At 38.9% G+C, this 18,476-nt stretch overlaps 1 protein-coding gene across 7 annotated transcripts in view; it reads right to left on the bottom strand.

The window, feature by feature from the left end:
* CCDC158 (coiled-coil domain containing 158) overlaps nucleotides 1-18,476 on the bottom strand; it is an 88,370-nt gene that overhangs the window by 51,532 nt on the left and 18,362 nt on the right. For 5 of the 7 annotated variants that reach the window (XM_045789970.2, XM_045790007.2, XM_045789987.2 and 2 more), the window contains 8 exons: nucleotides 17,784-18,001; nucleotides 12,775-12,884; nucleotides 12,335-12,662; nucleotides 11,687-11,763; nucleotides 10,757-10,867; nucleotides 9,315-9,429; nucleotides 2,885-3,004; nucleotides 941-1,138 (listed from right to left, as the gene is read on the bottom strand). In XM_045789970.2, coding sequence (XP_045645926.1) covers nucleotides 941-1,138; nucleotides 2,885-3,004; nucleotides 9,315-9,429; nucleotides 10,757-10,867; nucleotides 11,687-11,763; nucleotides 12,335-12,662; nucleotides 12,775-12,884; nucleotides 17,784-18,001 — 1,277 coding nt within the window. The remainder of the gene's footprint in view (nucleotides 1-940; nucleotides 1,139-2,884; nucleotides 3,005-9,314; nucleotides 9,430-10,756; nucleotides 10,868-11,686; nucleotides 11,764-12,334; nucleotides 12,663-12,774; nucleotides 12,885-17,783; nucleotides 18,002-18,476) is intronic. The other 2 variants (XM_045789997.2, XM_045790016.2) reach the window with 2 other exon arrangements.

Below are 18,476 nucleotides of genomic sequence, written 5' to 3'. Positions count from 1 at the left end.
GTGGAGAGACGTTAATTAAATAATGATGTTCCTCTAGAATGGCTTTCTAGGGTGGGAGCTTGGGAAGTTTCCTCTGAGGGTGTTTTCTGTACCAATTTAAATGCGAATGGGGGCAGTGTGACAGGACTGAAGAAACTGCTCTTCCTCACTATTTCCCCCCAACTTGCCCCTTCATTCTACCTCTGAGAGAAAAGTGAATAATGGCTTTTATCCAACACACACTCACATTCTCCAGTCCTTGTCCAGAAAAGAGTAAGAATCTCACTCCCAGTTGCTCCTCTCATCTTTCTTCTTGCCCAGGTTGGGCCGAAGAGTAGGAAAATGGTTTGCCTGGATTCTAAGCCAAGACTAGTCCCTTTGGTTTGCTTTCATATTTTGGGAAGCTTACTCTTTTGTGGGATGCTTTTTATGTCTCTGTGGCAATACCTGGCATTGGAACCACGTCCTTCCAGTACTAAAGGTTCGGGGCTGTTAATAAAGCATTCCACATTTTGCCACTGGCGCATGGAAATGGACTGCATCCATCTTGTGTATGTATCAGTCTCAATCAGTTTGGGGGAAAACCAAAACCAAAAAAACCTCTGTTGGAAACCTTCGACCCTGCTGTTCCTCAGATCTCCCTATGGTTTGATGCTTTTCTGAAATTAGCAATTATCAGGTTACCAATTTCTAGGTGAAAATCAAATGGCAATTGGATGGCAATTTCATTACTCAACAATGAACAAAAATGAGATGAAGCTTATTTTATTTAATCACTGGTCAAAAATATAGAAATAAATAACAGGTGTTTATAACTTGCTCAAAGAATCCCTAGCTCTATTTTAGGGCTATTTTTAGGCCCATACATGTTTTTTTTTAAAAAAAGCTCTACCGGTAACACATAAAACATATTTTTCCCTCCGAAGAGACTGTTGGGGGGAGCCGTCCCCGTCCTGCCTACCTGCCGTTCCATCTGGCCCTGACACTCGCTCTTCATGGCCTTGAGGAGGGCTTCCAGGCGCTGCACCTCCATGTTCCTGTCGTCAAGCTCCCGCCGCAGGTGGTCGATGGTGATGCTGTTGCCCGTGTCCCGGTCCCACAGACGCTTGTTCTGCTCCTTCTCCAGACTCAGCTCCTTCTCTCTTTTATGTAGATCAGCCTACAAGAAGTGAGGTATGTTCCCCAATTTGTATTAAATATCTAAAGTAAAACTCTTATTTTCCTTGTATCACTTTTGGAGGTTTTATGTGAGTGGAGAAGTCTTTGACTTTAGAATCTTATTTTTTAATGGGTTAAGAGCAACTATTCACTAGATAAATAAGCTAACATTTTGCTTATAATTTCTTGCATTACAAGTAAATCTCAATGGACTAGACCCCAAACAATATAAAATGAAAAGAAAAACATGATAGATTTTTCAAGTCATCCTGTTTTTAAATTTTGGATTTTCTAGCAAAGGCAAGATGCCTCGCATCAGGTGTGCTCCCGTAATAAAGAAACGCTCAAAAGCCGGAAAGAATAGCAATAGTAATGTGGTTAAGTGCTTCAGAAATGACAGAATAGCATTTGGTACTGGGAATGGAGTAGCAGTTGGCTGTGAATAGAATTATCTCCCTCTTCAGTAGCTAAAAAAATACATAGTGAGTGTTTACTGTTAGCAAAAACTAAAAGAGTGAGAGAAACAAAGACACACAGATCTTCAAAGGACTTATCATCCAAAGGGGAAGGGAAGACACAAACACAAAGAACTGGAAGTGGTTTTTCATTAAAGAGACAGAGCTAAGCAATAGCAGAGAGAGATCAGTGAGGAGATCCAAATACTTCAAGAAGGCATTTGAGTTGGACCTCGCCAACAGCTGGGAGGTGCAGAGATCAGGAAGAAGGGACTGGAAAGGGATTTGAGTGGTTTGGTTGGAGCACTGGGCATATGTAGAGAGAAAAGACTGGAATGGTAAACTGGGGCTGGATCATGAACGTCTTGAAAGGTAGGGAGTATGATTTTTATGGAGAATGTAATTTTTGAATTAGAGTGACATAATCAGAGTGATATTTTAGAAAAATGAGCATGGCAGCACTTTATGGGCCGGACTGAAGAGGGGAAAGCCTGGAGGTAGGAACCCTAGTTAAGGAGACACTGCCCTGCTCCAGGTCTAATGAGGGGCTTGGACAAAGGGGTAATGGGGATAAGGATGAAAAGGAGAGGAGGGCTTTCAGGGTCTTTCAGATAATCTGCAAGATTTTCAAATTAGATCTGAGGACCTACTGGGGGGGAAAGAAATGAAGGATTATCCCAAGGTTCGGAGCTTGTCATATACAAGACAGCTCTACCTTTAGCGCTGGCCCGTCAAACCCCATGTCAGCCTATGAAGGACGGCTCCACTGGCCGAAAGCGCTACAGCCTACGGAGCGTCTGAGAGAGAAATTTATTCTACTGTCCCGCTAATACCACGCAAAGGAGTGCTGAACATTTCTTTCCCAAAATTTCTCAGCCTCTAGTACCTCTAACAGGGCACAGTCAGCTTCACTATTATTGGAATCTTATTTCCTTTTAAAAAAAATTTTTTAACCTAAACTTCCTTTCAAGCTGTCTGTGTCCTGAATGTTATTTGGCTTTAAAATAAACACTCAATACTACCTCAATTTAACCAAATACATTTATCTAATTGAAAGATGGGCCGTTTGAAGGCTAGCTTCACCTAACTTATAAGCTGTAATTGCTTAAAGAAAAAAAATAGGTAAAGTTTAGAATATTATTTATATGCAAAACTTGAAGAACGTCAAGCCAGTCTATTGTGTATGTATGAACAAATATTATGTAAAATTTGTAATTTTATAAATAAAACCAGTTTTGTGAAATATTTTGGTGAGAAACGTCCCAGAATTAGTATTTAGAGCATAGTCTTACCAACAGCTTTTGAAGCTGATCGTCCAAATTTCCAGATTCCTGACTGAACTGGTCACGTTCCGTCCGTGCCTCGGTTAGCTCTGAGTTGGCAAGGACTAACTGCTTTTCAAGCTCTTCTATCTAAAGGGAAAGCACAAATCAATCTGACTATGTTAGTGGGGAATATAAAATAAATGCAGTCTTTGGGAAACAAATGTTATTATTTGGGGGGCAAAAATAAAAGCTTATTATGTTTTGCAAAGTTTTCTAAACTTAAGATCTATGTAGAATTTGATTTAGCCAGGGAAATTAGCCAAAATGAAATATTTGATACTCTTAGATAGGGGCATTGTCTGTAATCTTTTTTACACTATTCAAGATTTATCTTCTATGAATGTGTGTTCTGTCATTCGGTATTTAAGACTATCAGCGTTTCAATTACAAAAGGCATCAAATATATGAATGGTAATAACAAGTTTTTCATTATTGTCATTATTAGTCAATTTGGGAAGGATGAACGAACTTACATATATGTATATAAATATATTAATTTAAAATCACTTTAAATTAAATATGTTAATTTAAAATGCTTATATACATATGTGTTTCAATCCTCATTTCCTTCAACTATAAAATGGGTGAATACCAATTTTAAAGGACTGGTATAGGTGCATTTTTCTCTGAGAGACAGGGCAGCTGTTTGATCTGTGTGACTGACTATGTGTGTCCATATGTCAATATGCCAGAAGGCCCATCACTGTTACTAGCATTCCTACAGCTCTTGACCTGTAGATGCAAGGTAGGTGAGGAGGTTAAGACTCAGATGATGGAGACTCCAGGTTTGGATTTTAGCTGAGCCACACAAATTCATAATTTAGATACAGATATATTAAAGTAATGAGAACATGTTGATAATTAATGTGATCACCAAAATACTATTTCATCAACCAGTAATAAGAAATCCTTCATAGCTACATAAATGCTACATATTCCTTCTTCCTTCAACAGGCTTCCAGATTTACTATGTCAAGAATAAAACTTACTGATTGGTTTGTGGGACAAACTGGGATTCAAATTTCTTAGAGAATATATAAGCAAGACTAATTTTTTCTGGATGACTCTATTTTTTTCTGGACCAGGTTCATTTAAGATCTTCATTTATTAATTCAGCACATATTTATTCATTATATAAACACACATATATGCAACTACCTCTTTGATAAATGCTAAATATGAGTATATAGAATTTATATACCTTTAACTACACATACATATATATGACTTTTAAAAAGTACTTATATCGGATCATCAAACAGTTTCACATTTACCTACAGAGTAGAATCAGAGCCTGCAGGGATTAGAATATACATTTTAATATTTACATTGGATATGTTTTAAAAATGACTTTATATTTGACTGTATGTTAGATATAAGCAAATATTTCACAAGAATTAAATGTACATAAAAAAACATTAGGCTACCAATAGAAAAGTCAAAAGATTCTAATAATCCTATAAAGAAGTTCTTGCACTCTCATGCTCCTTTGGGGGGGGGGCATATATAGAAAAAAAAACATACAAAACTCAACCTCTGTGGCACGAGAAGCTTCCTAAGGAAAAAGGAAGAATCTTATCAGTTGATACAATCTCTTCAGCTCTATTATTATTGGGAAAGACCAAATCAGCATACACTTAGTGATGACATTAGGAATACTTAGGAGAAAGCCCACAAACTTTTACTGTGGGTAGACAAATGTAATCAGAGCGGGAACGTGATCAGGCTAAGAGTCAAACACTTTTGGTTCTGGGCCAGGTTCCGTCACATGACCTCTCTGAGTTGCAATTTTTTTAATCAATAATTTGAAAAGAATATTCTAGATAATCCTTCAGAGTCCTTTCAATTCTGTGTCTAATATTTTACATGAGAAGAACAGTATTAATAAAGCTGAAATTCTATAATTACCACCTGTCTTTAGAAACAAAATATGGTCAAAGAAACCAGATTCTGAGCTAGAAATTCAATAAGAACACTTTCAATACAAAGAGTTACTCCTAGGACTCGAACATTTTCTAGTCCAAGCACGGCATAAAACTAGTTTCTCTTTGAGCATAGTATTTGTCCATGTGCTTGAAAAGCTTAAATTAAAACCTGCTATTTTGGCAGTTTTCATTTTTTAAAAAAATCCTGGATCACCCTTTGATAACATCAAACTGGATGGTAAAATTCAGGAAGCCAATATTTAAAAAAGAAAAGGAAGAAAAGAACACAGAAAAAGAAAAGAGCCAAGTCTTATGTTTCCTTCTAAGTTTTTCAAGCGTCAGAAGTTCCTCCAGACCCCTGCAGGAACATGGGTTTTGTAGTTGTCAGTACTGACTCAACTGCTATAGCTCTGCTTTTACCTTTCACTTTTTAGAGTAGAAATATTTCTGTTACGTCATCAATCAAGAAGAGAAATGGAGAGTGAAAGGGAAAACCACTGAAGTAGCAGCTGAGCTGAACAAACAGCTGTACAAAACACTACAAAGCCTTCTGCAATGTCCCGAATAAATACTGGCTTCCGAGATATATATTAAAGGTTTTTTCTTTTTCTTTTCTTTTCCAATAGCAGCACTGGTTTTCCCTTTCACCATCTATGAATCTACTTTCTGTTTTGGGTCACTGGACAAGTAAGTATTTGGATCTCACTCCAATCTTTACAGTGATTTTAGAGACGTTACCAATCAAGCCAAATTGTATCTTCTGTTTTCTGTGCTCAAAAAGATGACACAGACATCAGATACTGAGGGGTGCTGTGGATCAGCATGGGGGTGCATAGGCAGAACTGCGCAAAGAGGTTTGCACCCTCTTCCGGCACGGGATACAGCTCCAGCCAGTGCTACTAAATCTTTACTTTTTAAGTAGGAAATTCAGCCCCAAATGCTTTCAAGGTAGGACAAATAAACTCAGAATCAAGATCATGAGATATTTTTGTTGTCAAAAAAGCGAAAGTTAAGAGTAAAGCCAAATCTACAGAGCCAATAGTGACAGCTTCTACTGGTCCAAATTCGTAAAGGGGAATTCTGGAGGTTCTCCTAAAATGGGAAGAGAAGAATAGAAAAAAGCATTACAGTAGAACACTTCCGTAAGCTACAAAAGCTACATCTACAATTTTTTTCTGAAACACAGTTTCTATTTTAATCAGCATGAAAATATTTTGTTAATCTGAAGACACACACTGCCCTCCTAAAGGACAATTTATGCTTTCTAGTTGGAAAAGTTTTGTTCAGACCTATCATGTCATCAGTTTTTCTTTAAATAATAAAGACTTTTTTTTGAGGAGTCTGACCTCGGGAGAAAATACTGTTTCTCATAAAATATGTTGATGTGTAGTATCAACACACTCTTTAAAGTTTCTTCTCAGAAAAATCTCACTTTTAATCATAGCTCTTATGTATTATTTTCTTTGATTTTTTTTTAGTGTTATTTGGATAGTATATACTAATATGTTCACTAAAGCAGTAGAAAATAAAATAGATTTTAAAGCTTTCATAGGCTTTAGCAATGTAAAGTCAAGGTATATGAAAATGAAAGAAATTACACAAGGATTTGTGATTTTTAGATTTTATATTCAATTCATTACAACAAAAGCATTTCATAACAATAGAATATTTCATGACCCCAAATGAAACCCTTCTGTTAACCAGCGTGATTTTTCTTGCTCAGTTACACCACGTACTGACGACATTTCAGGCCAAAGTACACTCAACTCTATATTAACATGACAAGCTAATCATCTCTCAGTGTTCCCTGACTAAAGGGAGTTACTGTTAAGACAGCCTAGTTAATCATCATCTAGGGGTCAACTCCCTATTTTCAGGATGTTGTTATGAATCTCATTGATCTAGATTAAAATTAGCTAAGGCAATATGTCCCCCCTTATTTTTATTAAATGTTGACTTTACTGACAAAATTATTGGTGATCCACTGTTTACATTAGGGCAAAATAAGATAGTGATTCTAATGTCATAGCTGTATGTATCATTACATATTCATACGGGCTCAAAATATTCGTATAAAAAACCTGCAGTCATTCATCGGGATGCTTATGCTTCTACAATGCCAAAGAGAGAAATATTTACAACAACTCAAAAGCTGTTTTCTGTTCTTTAGATGTACTGTATTCAGTATTTGTTAAAATTTCCCACCACGCTCAAACTGAAGAGCTGAGCAGCATGGTGCTGTATAGAGACCGTATGTGAATTAGCCAACAATGGGTGCTAGCTTATGGAGGGGTCATTTTTGCAAGCAACATTACAACAGAAAGCTAGAGCACTTCCAAATTATGTAAGAAGACACAACTGAGTTGTGTTTTGCTTAGGACTTCATAGCTTTTCAAAGGGTTTGCCCATAAACAATGAATAATCTTTTCAATAGGTTGAATAGTGATGACTATCAGTTACTATACTGGACAGGAATGCACGAGTTCTCCCATTTCCTCTTGCTGTCAGACTTCCCGTGCTCACTTTCGCCAAGGTGCCTACCTCTACTAGACTGACTACCAGAGCCTCCTTCCACCCTGTGCTGCGCTGAAAGCATCCCCACCCTGCAGGGTGGGATCCAAACCTTTCGTGTAGGCTTGGTCTGCCCAGAAAGGGGTGGACATTCCTGCTATCAATCTTTGGGAAAAAGCTCGCCTGAGAGAAGAAGTTAGAACACAAAAAGCGGGCCTCAGAGAAACAGAAAAGAACAAATGTTTGTCTCTGGGCTTCTGTTTCTTGGTTTAGCCTTTAAAACAGTCTGAAGTTCCTGAAGGCTACTCTTAAGTGGCGGTGGTTGAAATGACCTTGACACGAGGATATAAGCTAAGGGCTAAGCCCGGTGGTCTAGAAGGGCAGTGCTATTCAAACTGCAACCTTCCAGTGAATCATGGTATCAATTTAGTGAGTATCAAACCAGCATCTGAAGAGAACAGAGAAAAGCCAGGATCGCCCCTGTGATGGGGTGAATACTGCTCTGTGAAACTTGCTTCAGTCCCACGTGTGTAGCAGATCATAAGGTAAGCTATTTCTTACTGCGGGTAGCGATCAAAAATGTTTGAAAGCCACTGCGGTAGAGGATCCAAATCTCATAACTGAGATTATGTAGTTTCACGTTACTCTTTATTGTTTAGACTTTAGTAAAGCCATGCCTAAATTTTCCATTCTTATTTTAGCTGTGCCACAGGGAATTAAGGTCAAGGTTTTACGTTCTGTGCTTGAACTCGAGAACCGAGGGGGAACGGCTCCCTCCTGTGGCCAGCACAGGGGTGACGGGGTAACGAATTGAGGGACTGCCCAAAGGAGGGCAAATGTCTGGAAGAATTAGAGCTGCAGTATTCAACTGCTTCTTCCCATGTGAGGCTGTTCTCCTGGACTCTTACCCTGTAGAATTGGGCTATTTTTTAGAGGAAATCTGGCAACTTCCTTATATTCTATTTCTTCCCAATCAGCTAAGATGTGAGAAGTTGGCTAAAACAATGGTTAGAACGGGAGATTCTCTTATAGGTAGGATGACTAATTCATAGAGTTTGTCTTCCAAACTGAGTCAGTTTGGAGATGAAAGGTGCTATTCACAAAACAGGACATGGGCACAGCAGGTGAAAACAACTGTTGCAGGCAAACAGGCATGGATGGTGGGCCCCCCTTCTCACAGGGAATGAAGAACATGAGCCCCTCTCAGTGGTGGCTCTCTGCTTGTGTTTTAGGGTCTCTACTGCTTTACAAATGCTTGCGATTAATGAAAACACAAGCTCTGGATAAATGGTTGATAATGACAGTGAACAGCTCTTCTTTAGATATAGAAACTGAGAGAATAAAAACAACAGAATATCAAATACGAGTATCTGGGTTTAAGAGGAATTGTGTGACGAAAGATGAAATTTTATCTTCCTAATTACTTTTTAATTTAGACTAATCTTATTAATTCAGTTTGCTAGCCACCCAGTGATTAATAACTGGGAGCTGAAGTAAAACCTAGGAGGTAGGCCCTTCAAGTACTGAGTGGTAGGGGGAGACTGCCTGGTTCCAAAATATTTGTTAGAGCTAAGCCTGTAAAAAAATGTAAGTGCTCTTATTTTTAACTTTTTTTTTTTTTTTTTTAGAAACTTACTTGAAGTATGCAAAACTTCTTTCCTACAAATGAATTAATTTGGGCAAACAATTTGAATTAAAATTATTTGTAATTTTTTTCAGGTGTGGTGTTCAGTAATTCATCTGTTGTGTATAACGCCCAGGGCTTATCACATCACGTGCCCTCTTTAAAAACTATTTATAATTTAACATACAGATATTTGGCATCCTGCTACTCCATCTTAAAAGCTGCTTTTAATTTGACATTACTTTGTTTCTTCATTTTCAAATAAATTATTAAAAATTTTGTAATTAAATCTGTGTATAATAGTGTGTGGAAGCAGAGTAGCAAAATCTAACCTCACCTTGTCTTCATACATCCTTTTGGCTTCTCTTAACTCAGAACGTAGCTGAGAAACGGTAGATTCCAGATCACTGAGTTGACGCATATACATTGAATTTTGGTTTCTTGCTTGTTCTCTAAGAAGAGTTTAAAAGGGTAATAAAAGCAAACAGCAAACTAAGAATAAGTGTGGTATCTCAGCATACTCCAGCATGTAGATACAGCCACCAGTTCTTTTGTATGGCATGACTAGGTCAAAAGTCTTTTATTTTCCAAAACTGCTTCTTAAAAGCTTCAGTTCAACCATGTTGTTAAGTGTTGAAACTAGATAGTGTATATTGGAGTTCATTTGTACTATTTTCTCTCTCTACTTTTGTATATGATTGAAAATGTCCCTATAAGAAGTTTCAATACATATAAGCTCAAATTATAAAATTATTTATATGTATACATATACATTTTATTTATATATAAACACACATATATAATGTATTTTTTTATCGATCCTATCAGTTGTAATATGAACAATATTTAAAACATCCAATTCCAACAGGCCTAAATACTTGCGATAACACTTCTTTTTTTTCCCTAGGGGAGAACATGGGATTGGGGGGGGGGCGCTGCCCACAGGCCTCAGCTACACAGCACAGACTCACGTGCCTCACTCCTGTCCCCCCTGGCTAGCAAGGAGAGCCTTACAGGGAATATGTGTCCAACCCCCGGCATGCATATGGCACCGGCCTCCCGTCACACTGCTCTTGAGCACAATGTGTGCTCGGCGCCGCCTGGAAGGATCCAGGAAGACTGAGCCCAACATGCCCATGACCGGTCCTCTCAGAAAGGCAACGAGCTTGTGGGCTGACAGGATGTGCTACTCCTAGTGACTGGGGCCTTCAGAAAGGCAGTCACAACATACTCGGTGCACCAACGGGGGATGGAACCGTGGACAGAGGCGCCACAGTGACATCGTCTTAGGTCACTGGCAGAGAAACTGCACGGAAAGCAGTAGTTGTTGTGTAAAGTACTGTTGCATAAAAGAGGAGAAAAGCCTGAAGAAAGAACTTCCAGTTGCTCTCCTGTTTCCCACTCTCGAAGGAAATACCTCCTGCTCCCCTTCCACCCATCACAACGGCTGTGGGCTTGGCTGGCCTCCTAGGGTGGGCCTGAGTCACGCTGGAGCCCTGTCCTGCTGCCAACCTTGTCACCCTACCCCACTCCCCACCCCCGCAAGCTGTACAGGTGGAGGGGCGCAAATATATTGTCACAGCAGTAATACTTCTTATATAGTCATATAATATTATCTTTAAGTAATCTTTTCCGTTCATTTAAATGTTAGAGAAGTTTTACTTTCTTGTGGAATTTTAAAGCAGATTTTAAAAGATTTTAGGACAGAACATTAATGAAAATAGTATCTCTAAAATGAAGATAAATGATACCAATTTCAGACCACGAGGGCACACATACTGAATGATTTCCAGTTGACTCTGGATGCTATTGGCTTGACTTCGAGCACTACTAGCTTTCTCGGTAAGTCCCGTTATTTCGATTTCATGTTCACTTATTAACTGCTCAATCCTATAAAAAGAATGTGGTGTTTGTTATTTGATACATAAGATTTTGCTTGACTATGAGTTAGTTATTCCAAAAATTAATGATTTTCAATACTCTCAAATTTAGTATTGTGCTTTGACTTTGAATATGCTGCTCATTTTAGGTTTTGGAATTCAGATTTTAAAAAAAAATTTTACAATGGTAATAAGTTACAAATACTATATATTATATGACACACATAGGGAAGTTTCCTATAAGCCAAACATATTACAAATACAACAACAGGTTTTTAAATATGCACACTAAATCATAAAGACTTTATATCATAAAGCTTTACATTAAGCTCAGGTCAGGTTTTGCCAACAAATGATTGACAAAGACTCTCTCCTTTACCAAACTTTGGTCAGGCCCCTCTGAATCCTCTTGTAGGCCTTGACCTTGGCACCCATCAACCCCTCCCCCAGCTGCCCTGGCCTGCCCAGACTCAGTAAAAATCTCGCTAAGTCAGTTTAGTGAGAAACCCCCAACTTGATGTCTCCACTGTCCCACTCACCTGCTCCTTGACTGTAAATCCCTACTTTCTGTAGGGATTGGTTGTACTGGGAGAGCTGAGTCTCATCCCTCTCCCCTAACACAGAACCCCTATTGCAAAAGCCTTGAATAAAGTCTTCCTGAACCTTTTAAACAAGAGTCAGAAAAATTTTCCCTTTCACATGAACTTGCCACAAACCAATGAAGAAAACTTTTGTTTCAGAACATTTTCGATTTTGGAATTGCTGATGAGGGACTGTAAACCTATGGTTTGGTTCACTCTGACTTTCTATACTTCAGTCAGAAACGCACCTATCTTGATGTTGTTGAAGAAGCAGCTCAATTTTATTCTGTGATTCGGACTTCAGTGCTTCAAGCTGATCCTCCACCTGGTCATGAAAAACAGATGCTGATTCAGGGACTGGTAAATCTGGTAAATCTACATCTTGGGAAAGCTGCGCTTGTCCAACTAAAGGACCACTTTATTGTTTTTAAAGATGTTATCTATTTATTCACTTGTCAGAAAGAGAGCCAGAGTGCACGCACAAGTGGCAGGGAGGGGCAGAGGGAGAAGCAGACTCCCCGCCCAGCAGGGAGCTGCATAGTAACCCTGGGATCCTGACCTGAGCCAAAGGCAGATGCTTAACCAACTAAGCCACCCAGGTGTCCCTCAAGGAACACTTTAGAAACAAGCCAATAAAAGTAACACTGAAACCGAATACATTCTATCACTGTATTTTATCAGGTTGTTTACTTTGGTTGGTTATACTCTCATGAAGCCATATGGGTAAATCAAGCTAGTTCCCTTAATGTACTGAGACATCATTGTGGAAATAACTTTTATTTTAGAGAACAAAAATGAGAACTTGGCTTACTTTTAAGAACTTAAAAAATGATACATCTAATACTATTCTCTTAATGGATTTTAATGTAAAATTGAATAGTGTTCTCACCACTTACTGGAAATATCCTCCCTTTAAGATAAGAAATCTCTGTGTCTAATTCTCTTAGGATTTTACTAATAGCCGAGCCCATGTTGCGGAAGTGGAGAGTAGACACGCTGTCGTGTTCGTATATTTTCTTGCCTGAGGCTTCTTCAAAGTCAACTAAGATTGACCGGATTTCCTGAAGCACTCCCTCATGGCCAAGCATCATCTTTCTCAGCTGCTCTATTTGTGCGTTGCTGTCTTTCAGCATGTCCTCCTTAAGGCATTTGGCAGCTTCAAGTTCATGAACTGTATTTTGAAGCTGATTTCTTAAGTCCTCCTGGGACTGACTCTCCCTTCGTCTATGAAATAAATGAGAGGGAAGAAATAATATTGATAAAATTCATACTCACACAAGTAGTTTTATAGTACAAAGAGTAAAACTTTAAAATAATTTAGGTAAGGATGCCCAACCTGATGTCAGCCATGGCATCTCTCTCCATTTGCATTTCTTGAAGTTTTGTTTGCAAATCGATGACTGACTGCCTTAAGTAAAACTTTTGTTTCTCATGCAATTCATTGCTCTGAAAAAAAAAAAGAGCCATGCGAATCAGCCTTTACCAGAGGAACGTATTTCCTTAAATTATTAGGAAGTTCCTAATAATTTCCCCAAATCCATATATTATTAATTAATTTTTATGTGTACTTCCTTCTCCTTTTACCATAATTCAGGGCCTAATTAATCATCTCTCACCTAGATTACTGAACTTCCTTAACTAGTCTCACTGTCTCAAGCTTGGCCCCTTACAAATCTGTTCTTTACTTAATAACCAAAACACTATTTCTAAAACAAATCAGACTTCTACCTCAAGATAGAGATAGAAATAAGTTTGACTTTTGAAAACAGGAAAATTGGTTACAATTCTGTATACAGAAAAGTCAATTCCCACTTTCAACCCACTTAAAAACTTGACAGCAGACAACCATCACCCAAAAGTCAAGATGTCCTACTACAAACAAATTCACTAAGATCTCTAAAATCAGGCACTGAGAGACCTCCCAGCATATCAGTTGAAACCACGTAATCATCCCAAAGCAAAGCCATCAAGTCCTGCCTATTGATAAAGAGCTTGCCATCAGCTTTTTTATTGTTCGTCCTTGAGTATGAACAAAAACCAACCAACCAACCAACCAACACCACTGGACACCTGAAGGAAGATTACAAAATAAAAAACTGAGACCAAGGTTAAACAAAGAAGCAAACACCAGAAAAAAGGATCCAAAGAAACAAAGTAATGCAGCAATAGAAGAACACTTCTGAAAACTTGTATTTGCAGAGAAATTTGAGAGACATCACAGCTGTAAAGTAAGAATGAAATACTATGCCAAAGAAGTGATCAAGTGAGAAGAGTTCTTGGAAATTAAAAATACGTCTGCACACTAAAAAGCTGCAATAGAAATGTTAGAAGTCAAGAAATGTCCCCCCAAAGTAGGATAAGTAGGTAAACTTTTGAAAGAAAAGGTAAGAGATTTAGAGGTATAACCTGGGAGATAACATTTGACTAATAAGAGCCGCAGAAAGAACTGAGAAAACAGAGGAAATGAAACTATCAAAGAAAAAACAACTGAATTCCTCAAAGCTGAAAAGTACAAATCTGCAGACCAAAAGGATCACTGAATTCCTAGCACAATGAATGAAGAAACTAAAATCCATACCTAAGCACATTATGGTGGAATTTCAGAGACAGAAGACTCCAAAGCTTTCAAAGACAAACCTCAATTAAGTAATAGCATATCATCCACAAAGGAGCAAGTATCAGACAGACATCTACTTCTCAGTAGCAATATGAAATGCAAGGACACAATATTTTCAAAGGGCTGAGAGAAAATGATGTTCAACTTTACCCAGCTAAAGTCATTCTCAGAATGCAAAGATCCACAAAATGTATGCGCATACACCCTTTAAGTTTCTAAAGATGTGCTTTGACTAAATGGAGAAGTAGATCAAGAAAAAGGAAGACAGAAAACAGTGAATCCTGGAAATCATGGATCCAATCAAGAAAGCAATAATAAGGAGAAAACAGCTATACACAGACCTAAGAAACTCACCTAGACTGGAAAATAGGACAGAAGACTCCTAAAGAGTCATGGACCAAAGGAGGATTTGAGAGAAAACCTACATGATGGTTCTTTAAAAAAAAAAAAAAAAAAGAGCATATGATAAAGGCACACAGCATTAGGAAAAAGAAAGGCAATTAATAACCATCAGAAAAGGGGCACCTGGGTGGCTCAGTCGGTTAAGCATCTGCCTTCAGCTCAGGGATGGGGCCTGGGATGGAGTCCTGCATTAGGCTCCCTCCAACAGAGAAGCTCCCTCCTGCTTCTCCCTCTCCCTCTACCCTTCCCCAACCCTGCTCATGTTCTCTCTCTTTCATTCACTGTCTCTCAAATAAAAAAAATCTTAAGAGAAAAAATAACCAGAAGAAAAAACACTACACAGGAAAGGAAGTGTAATAGGATACGAGCTGGTTCTGCAATTGACATTGCTTAAATACTCAATATAAGGTTAAGGCCCTTTATCTTTTCCTCTTATAGTCCAGGTGAATGACTATAGTACAATATGAACTCTGGATGGCAACAGTGGAAATGGAAACAGATCTGAGAAATATAAATGCGGTACACTGGATGGACATGGTGATAAAGTGACGGCAGGGAAGAGGTATCGAGAATAAATGAGGTTTGGGGGACCTGGGTGGCTCAGTCAGGTTAGCATCTGACTCTTGATTTTGGCTCAGGTCATGATGTCAGGATTGTGAGGTCGAGCCCCATGTTGGGCTGTGGGGCATGGAGCCTGCTTAAGATTCTCTCCCTCTCCCTCTCTCTAAAAAGAAAGAAAAGACAAGGAAAGAAAAGAAAGAAGAAAGAAAGACTAAATGAGGTTTTTGCCTTGTACAGCTATGTAAAGGTGGCACCCCATATAGTTAGAAGGAACACTGGGAGAAGAGTAGGTTTGGGGGAAAGCTCATGTAACCAGCTGGAAATGCTGAGTTTATAGAGCCTCAGAAACGTTTCAAGTAGAAATGTCAAATAGGTACGTGGATATACTAACCGGTGCAGAGCTAAGGTCTGTACTAGAAATTTAAGTTGAGCATTCATTGGCATATAAATGGCAATAGAAGCCATGGAAATCACTATGACTGTTTCAGACGGCTTTGCTGGAAAAAGAAACTGAAAACAAATAAGCTCAAGGAAAATCAGGAAAGTGTATTTCCATGAGACCTAGGAGAAAAGAGTGCTTCAGGAGGAAGAGGATAATCAATCACCTGTGTTTGCTGGAAAATCAAGTAAGAAAAGGAATGTACGGTCGCCCGGGTGGCACAGCGGTTAAGCGTCTGCCTTCGGCTCAGGGCGTGATCCCGGTGTCATGGGATCGAGCCCCACATCAGGCTCCTCCGCTATGAGCCTGCTTCTTCCTCTCCCACTCCCCCTGCTTGTGTTCCCTCTCTCGCTGGCTGTCTCTATCTCTGTCAAATAAATAAATAAAATCTTTAAAAAAAGAGAAAAAGAAAAGGAATGTAAGCAGCAATTGGATTTAGCATCGCTGCTTACTCCTACTGCAGCACAGATCTCCCTGTCACTATCATTTTCTATTTAAATATCTCAGCCACAGACTATAAATGTGTACATAGAAAGGGCCACGTCTTTTCCATCTTTATATATCCAGCACCTAGCACATCTGTTACATAGGCGGTTCATGCTAAATATTACAAATATCCAAACAGCCCTGTTATTTATTGAGAGATTTAACACATATTTACTGGGAGCCAATCAAGTGTCAGATACTCTGCCAGAGGATGGACAGGGAAAATGAGTGAAGACACTGTTTCTTTCCCTCCCTGGTATCTCTGTGCTCCATCCATCCATCCACTCACCCAGCCCACCTACCCTCTTTATTAGTGAACTTATCGTAAGGTATTATCACTATTTGTTTATATACCAGATCCTCTTCAAGCCTGTGAACCCCTTATGAGTCCTACCATATTTATCTCTGTATCCCTGTGCATAATACAACAGTACATGATTTTCAGCACTTAATACAGTTGTAGTTTTTTCCCTAAATGTGCTTACACAGTCTGAATGAGGTAGAACAATGTGTTAATGAATACTGTAACATGAACTAGATACTACAGTAGACATGCGCACACAGGGCAACAGCAGCACAGAGGAGAATATACCTAATGCTGTTTAGAGCAAAGGATTCAGAGAAGCAAATGCTTGAGCTGAGTCTTGACGGATAATAAGAATTTGCCAGGCAGATAAGGTAAAGAAGAGAAATGGCCTGGGCAAATCATGGAGCTCTAGAATAGCATGCTACACCCAGGGAAATGTAAATAGCTTAATATTGCTGGAATGGAGGGTATGTTTGGGGAACAGGTAACAGATGAGGCTAAAATGTACAGAGAGGGGGTATATCATGAAAGGCTTTGTGTACAATGCTAAATTTCACTTTTAGATTATAGACTACTAGGACCCAGTTTACAACTGTAAATCTGGCTAAAGCTGGCTTCAATTCTACATAAGGTCCACTTAAAAATTTTTAGCAAATAGGGGTGCCTCGGTGGCACAGCGGTTAAGCATCTGCCTTCAGCTGAGGGCGTGATCCCGGCGTTATGGGATCGAGCCCCACATCAGGCTCCTCCGCTATGAGGCTGCTTCTTCGTCTCCCACTCCCCCTGCTTGTGTTCCCTCTCTCGCTGGCTGTCTCTATCTCTGTCAAATAAATAAATAAAATCTTTAAAAAAAATTTTTTAGCAAATATAAAAAAAATTCAGCAAATAACTTCTATATACTATTTAGCTATCATGTATACACACACACCTAAAAACCTATCCCTACAACTGCTTTGTACAGAAAAAGAAGGTATCGGGGCACCTGGGTGCCTCAGCTAAGCATCTGCCTTCAGCATGGGTCATGGTCTAGGGGTCCTGGGGTTGACTCCCATGTTGGGCTCCCTGCTCAGCGAGGAGTCTGCTTCTCCCTCTGCCCCTCCCCCCATGTGTGCGTGCACTCTCTCTCCCTCTCTTTCTCGCTTTCTCTCTCAAATAAAGAAATAATCTTTAAAAAAATTAAAATAAAAAGAAAAGAAAAACAAGGTGTCAAGATAGCAGGACAGCAGGCCCAAAACAATTATTATAATTACAGATAAACATCATTAATTACAACATTTTGAGCTATTCAAGTTTAATTAAAATTAGCCATGAAACCAAGACATTCTGACTATTAACAAAAGAAAAATAGGTATATAAACTTCATGTGCCCAATTTTTAATACTGAAATAGAAGGCATAAGCCAAATTTACAAGTTTAGCCAATAAATCCATCATTAAGTGTTTCTTTTAGTAAGTTTAGTTTCTGTTCCAAGGCAATGTGCTCACTGTCATCCCCAAATGGCATAAAGTGCTAGAAGAAAAGAATGCAACTCACTTCATTTAGTCTTCTCTGCAGATCTTTGACTTGATGTGAATATTCTTCCAAAACACGTTCAATGTGTTCCTTTCCAGGGTATGGGATGACTTTTCTAGGAGAATCAAGTTCCACTTCATATTTGGGGAAAAAAGGAATTTGTGTCAATGTCCCAGCTGAAGATGCGTTTTCAATTATTGTACCACGAATAGATGACACAAAAAATGGACTTGAAGAACCTAAATATTAAAGAATTAATCAATCAACTTATTAATAAAATAATATTGTGGTAATAATTATCCTAGGTGATTTCCTTATTGACCCCTGAAGATGTCAAGGTCTCAGAGGGAAAACAGACAAGTGAAAGATTGGTAAGAGCTCTGAGAGACGAGAACACTAGGTAAAAAGGAGATTAGGGAGGAGGAGGGAGTTTTTCTTGATAGTGATCAAGTGATGCCTGAGCTGAATGAGCCCTGAAGTATATTAAAGAGAAGAGGAAGGGCACTGCAGGCAGTGGGAGCACCATAATTATCAGTGAGGAGGCTTGAGACAGCTCAGCATATTCCGGGAGACAGGAAAGCAGCAGCCAGATACGAGAATGAAGGTATAGGCCAGATCACGAAGGACCTTGTGGTCATGTCAAGGAGCTTGAATTTCATCTTGAAAGCTTCGGGAAGTCATTAATGGATTTGAGAGTAAGAGAGTAGTTAACTA

Source organism: Ursus americanus, chromosome 8 (assembly GCF_024610735.1).
Source record: "Ursus americanus isolate L20-20 chromosome 8, mUrsAme1.1.p, whole genome shotgun sequence".
NCBI lineage: Eukaryota > Metazoa > Chordata > Mammalia > Carnivora > Ursidae > Ursus > Ursus americanus.
This window is presented reverse-complemented; position numbering and strand designations above follow the sequence as displayed.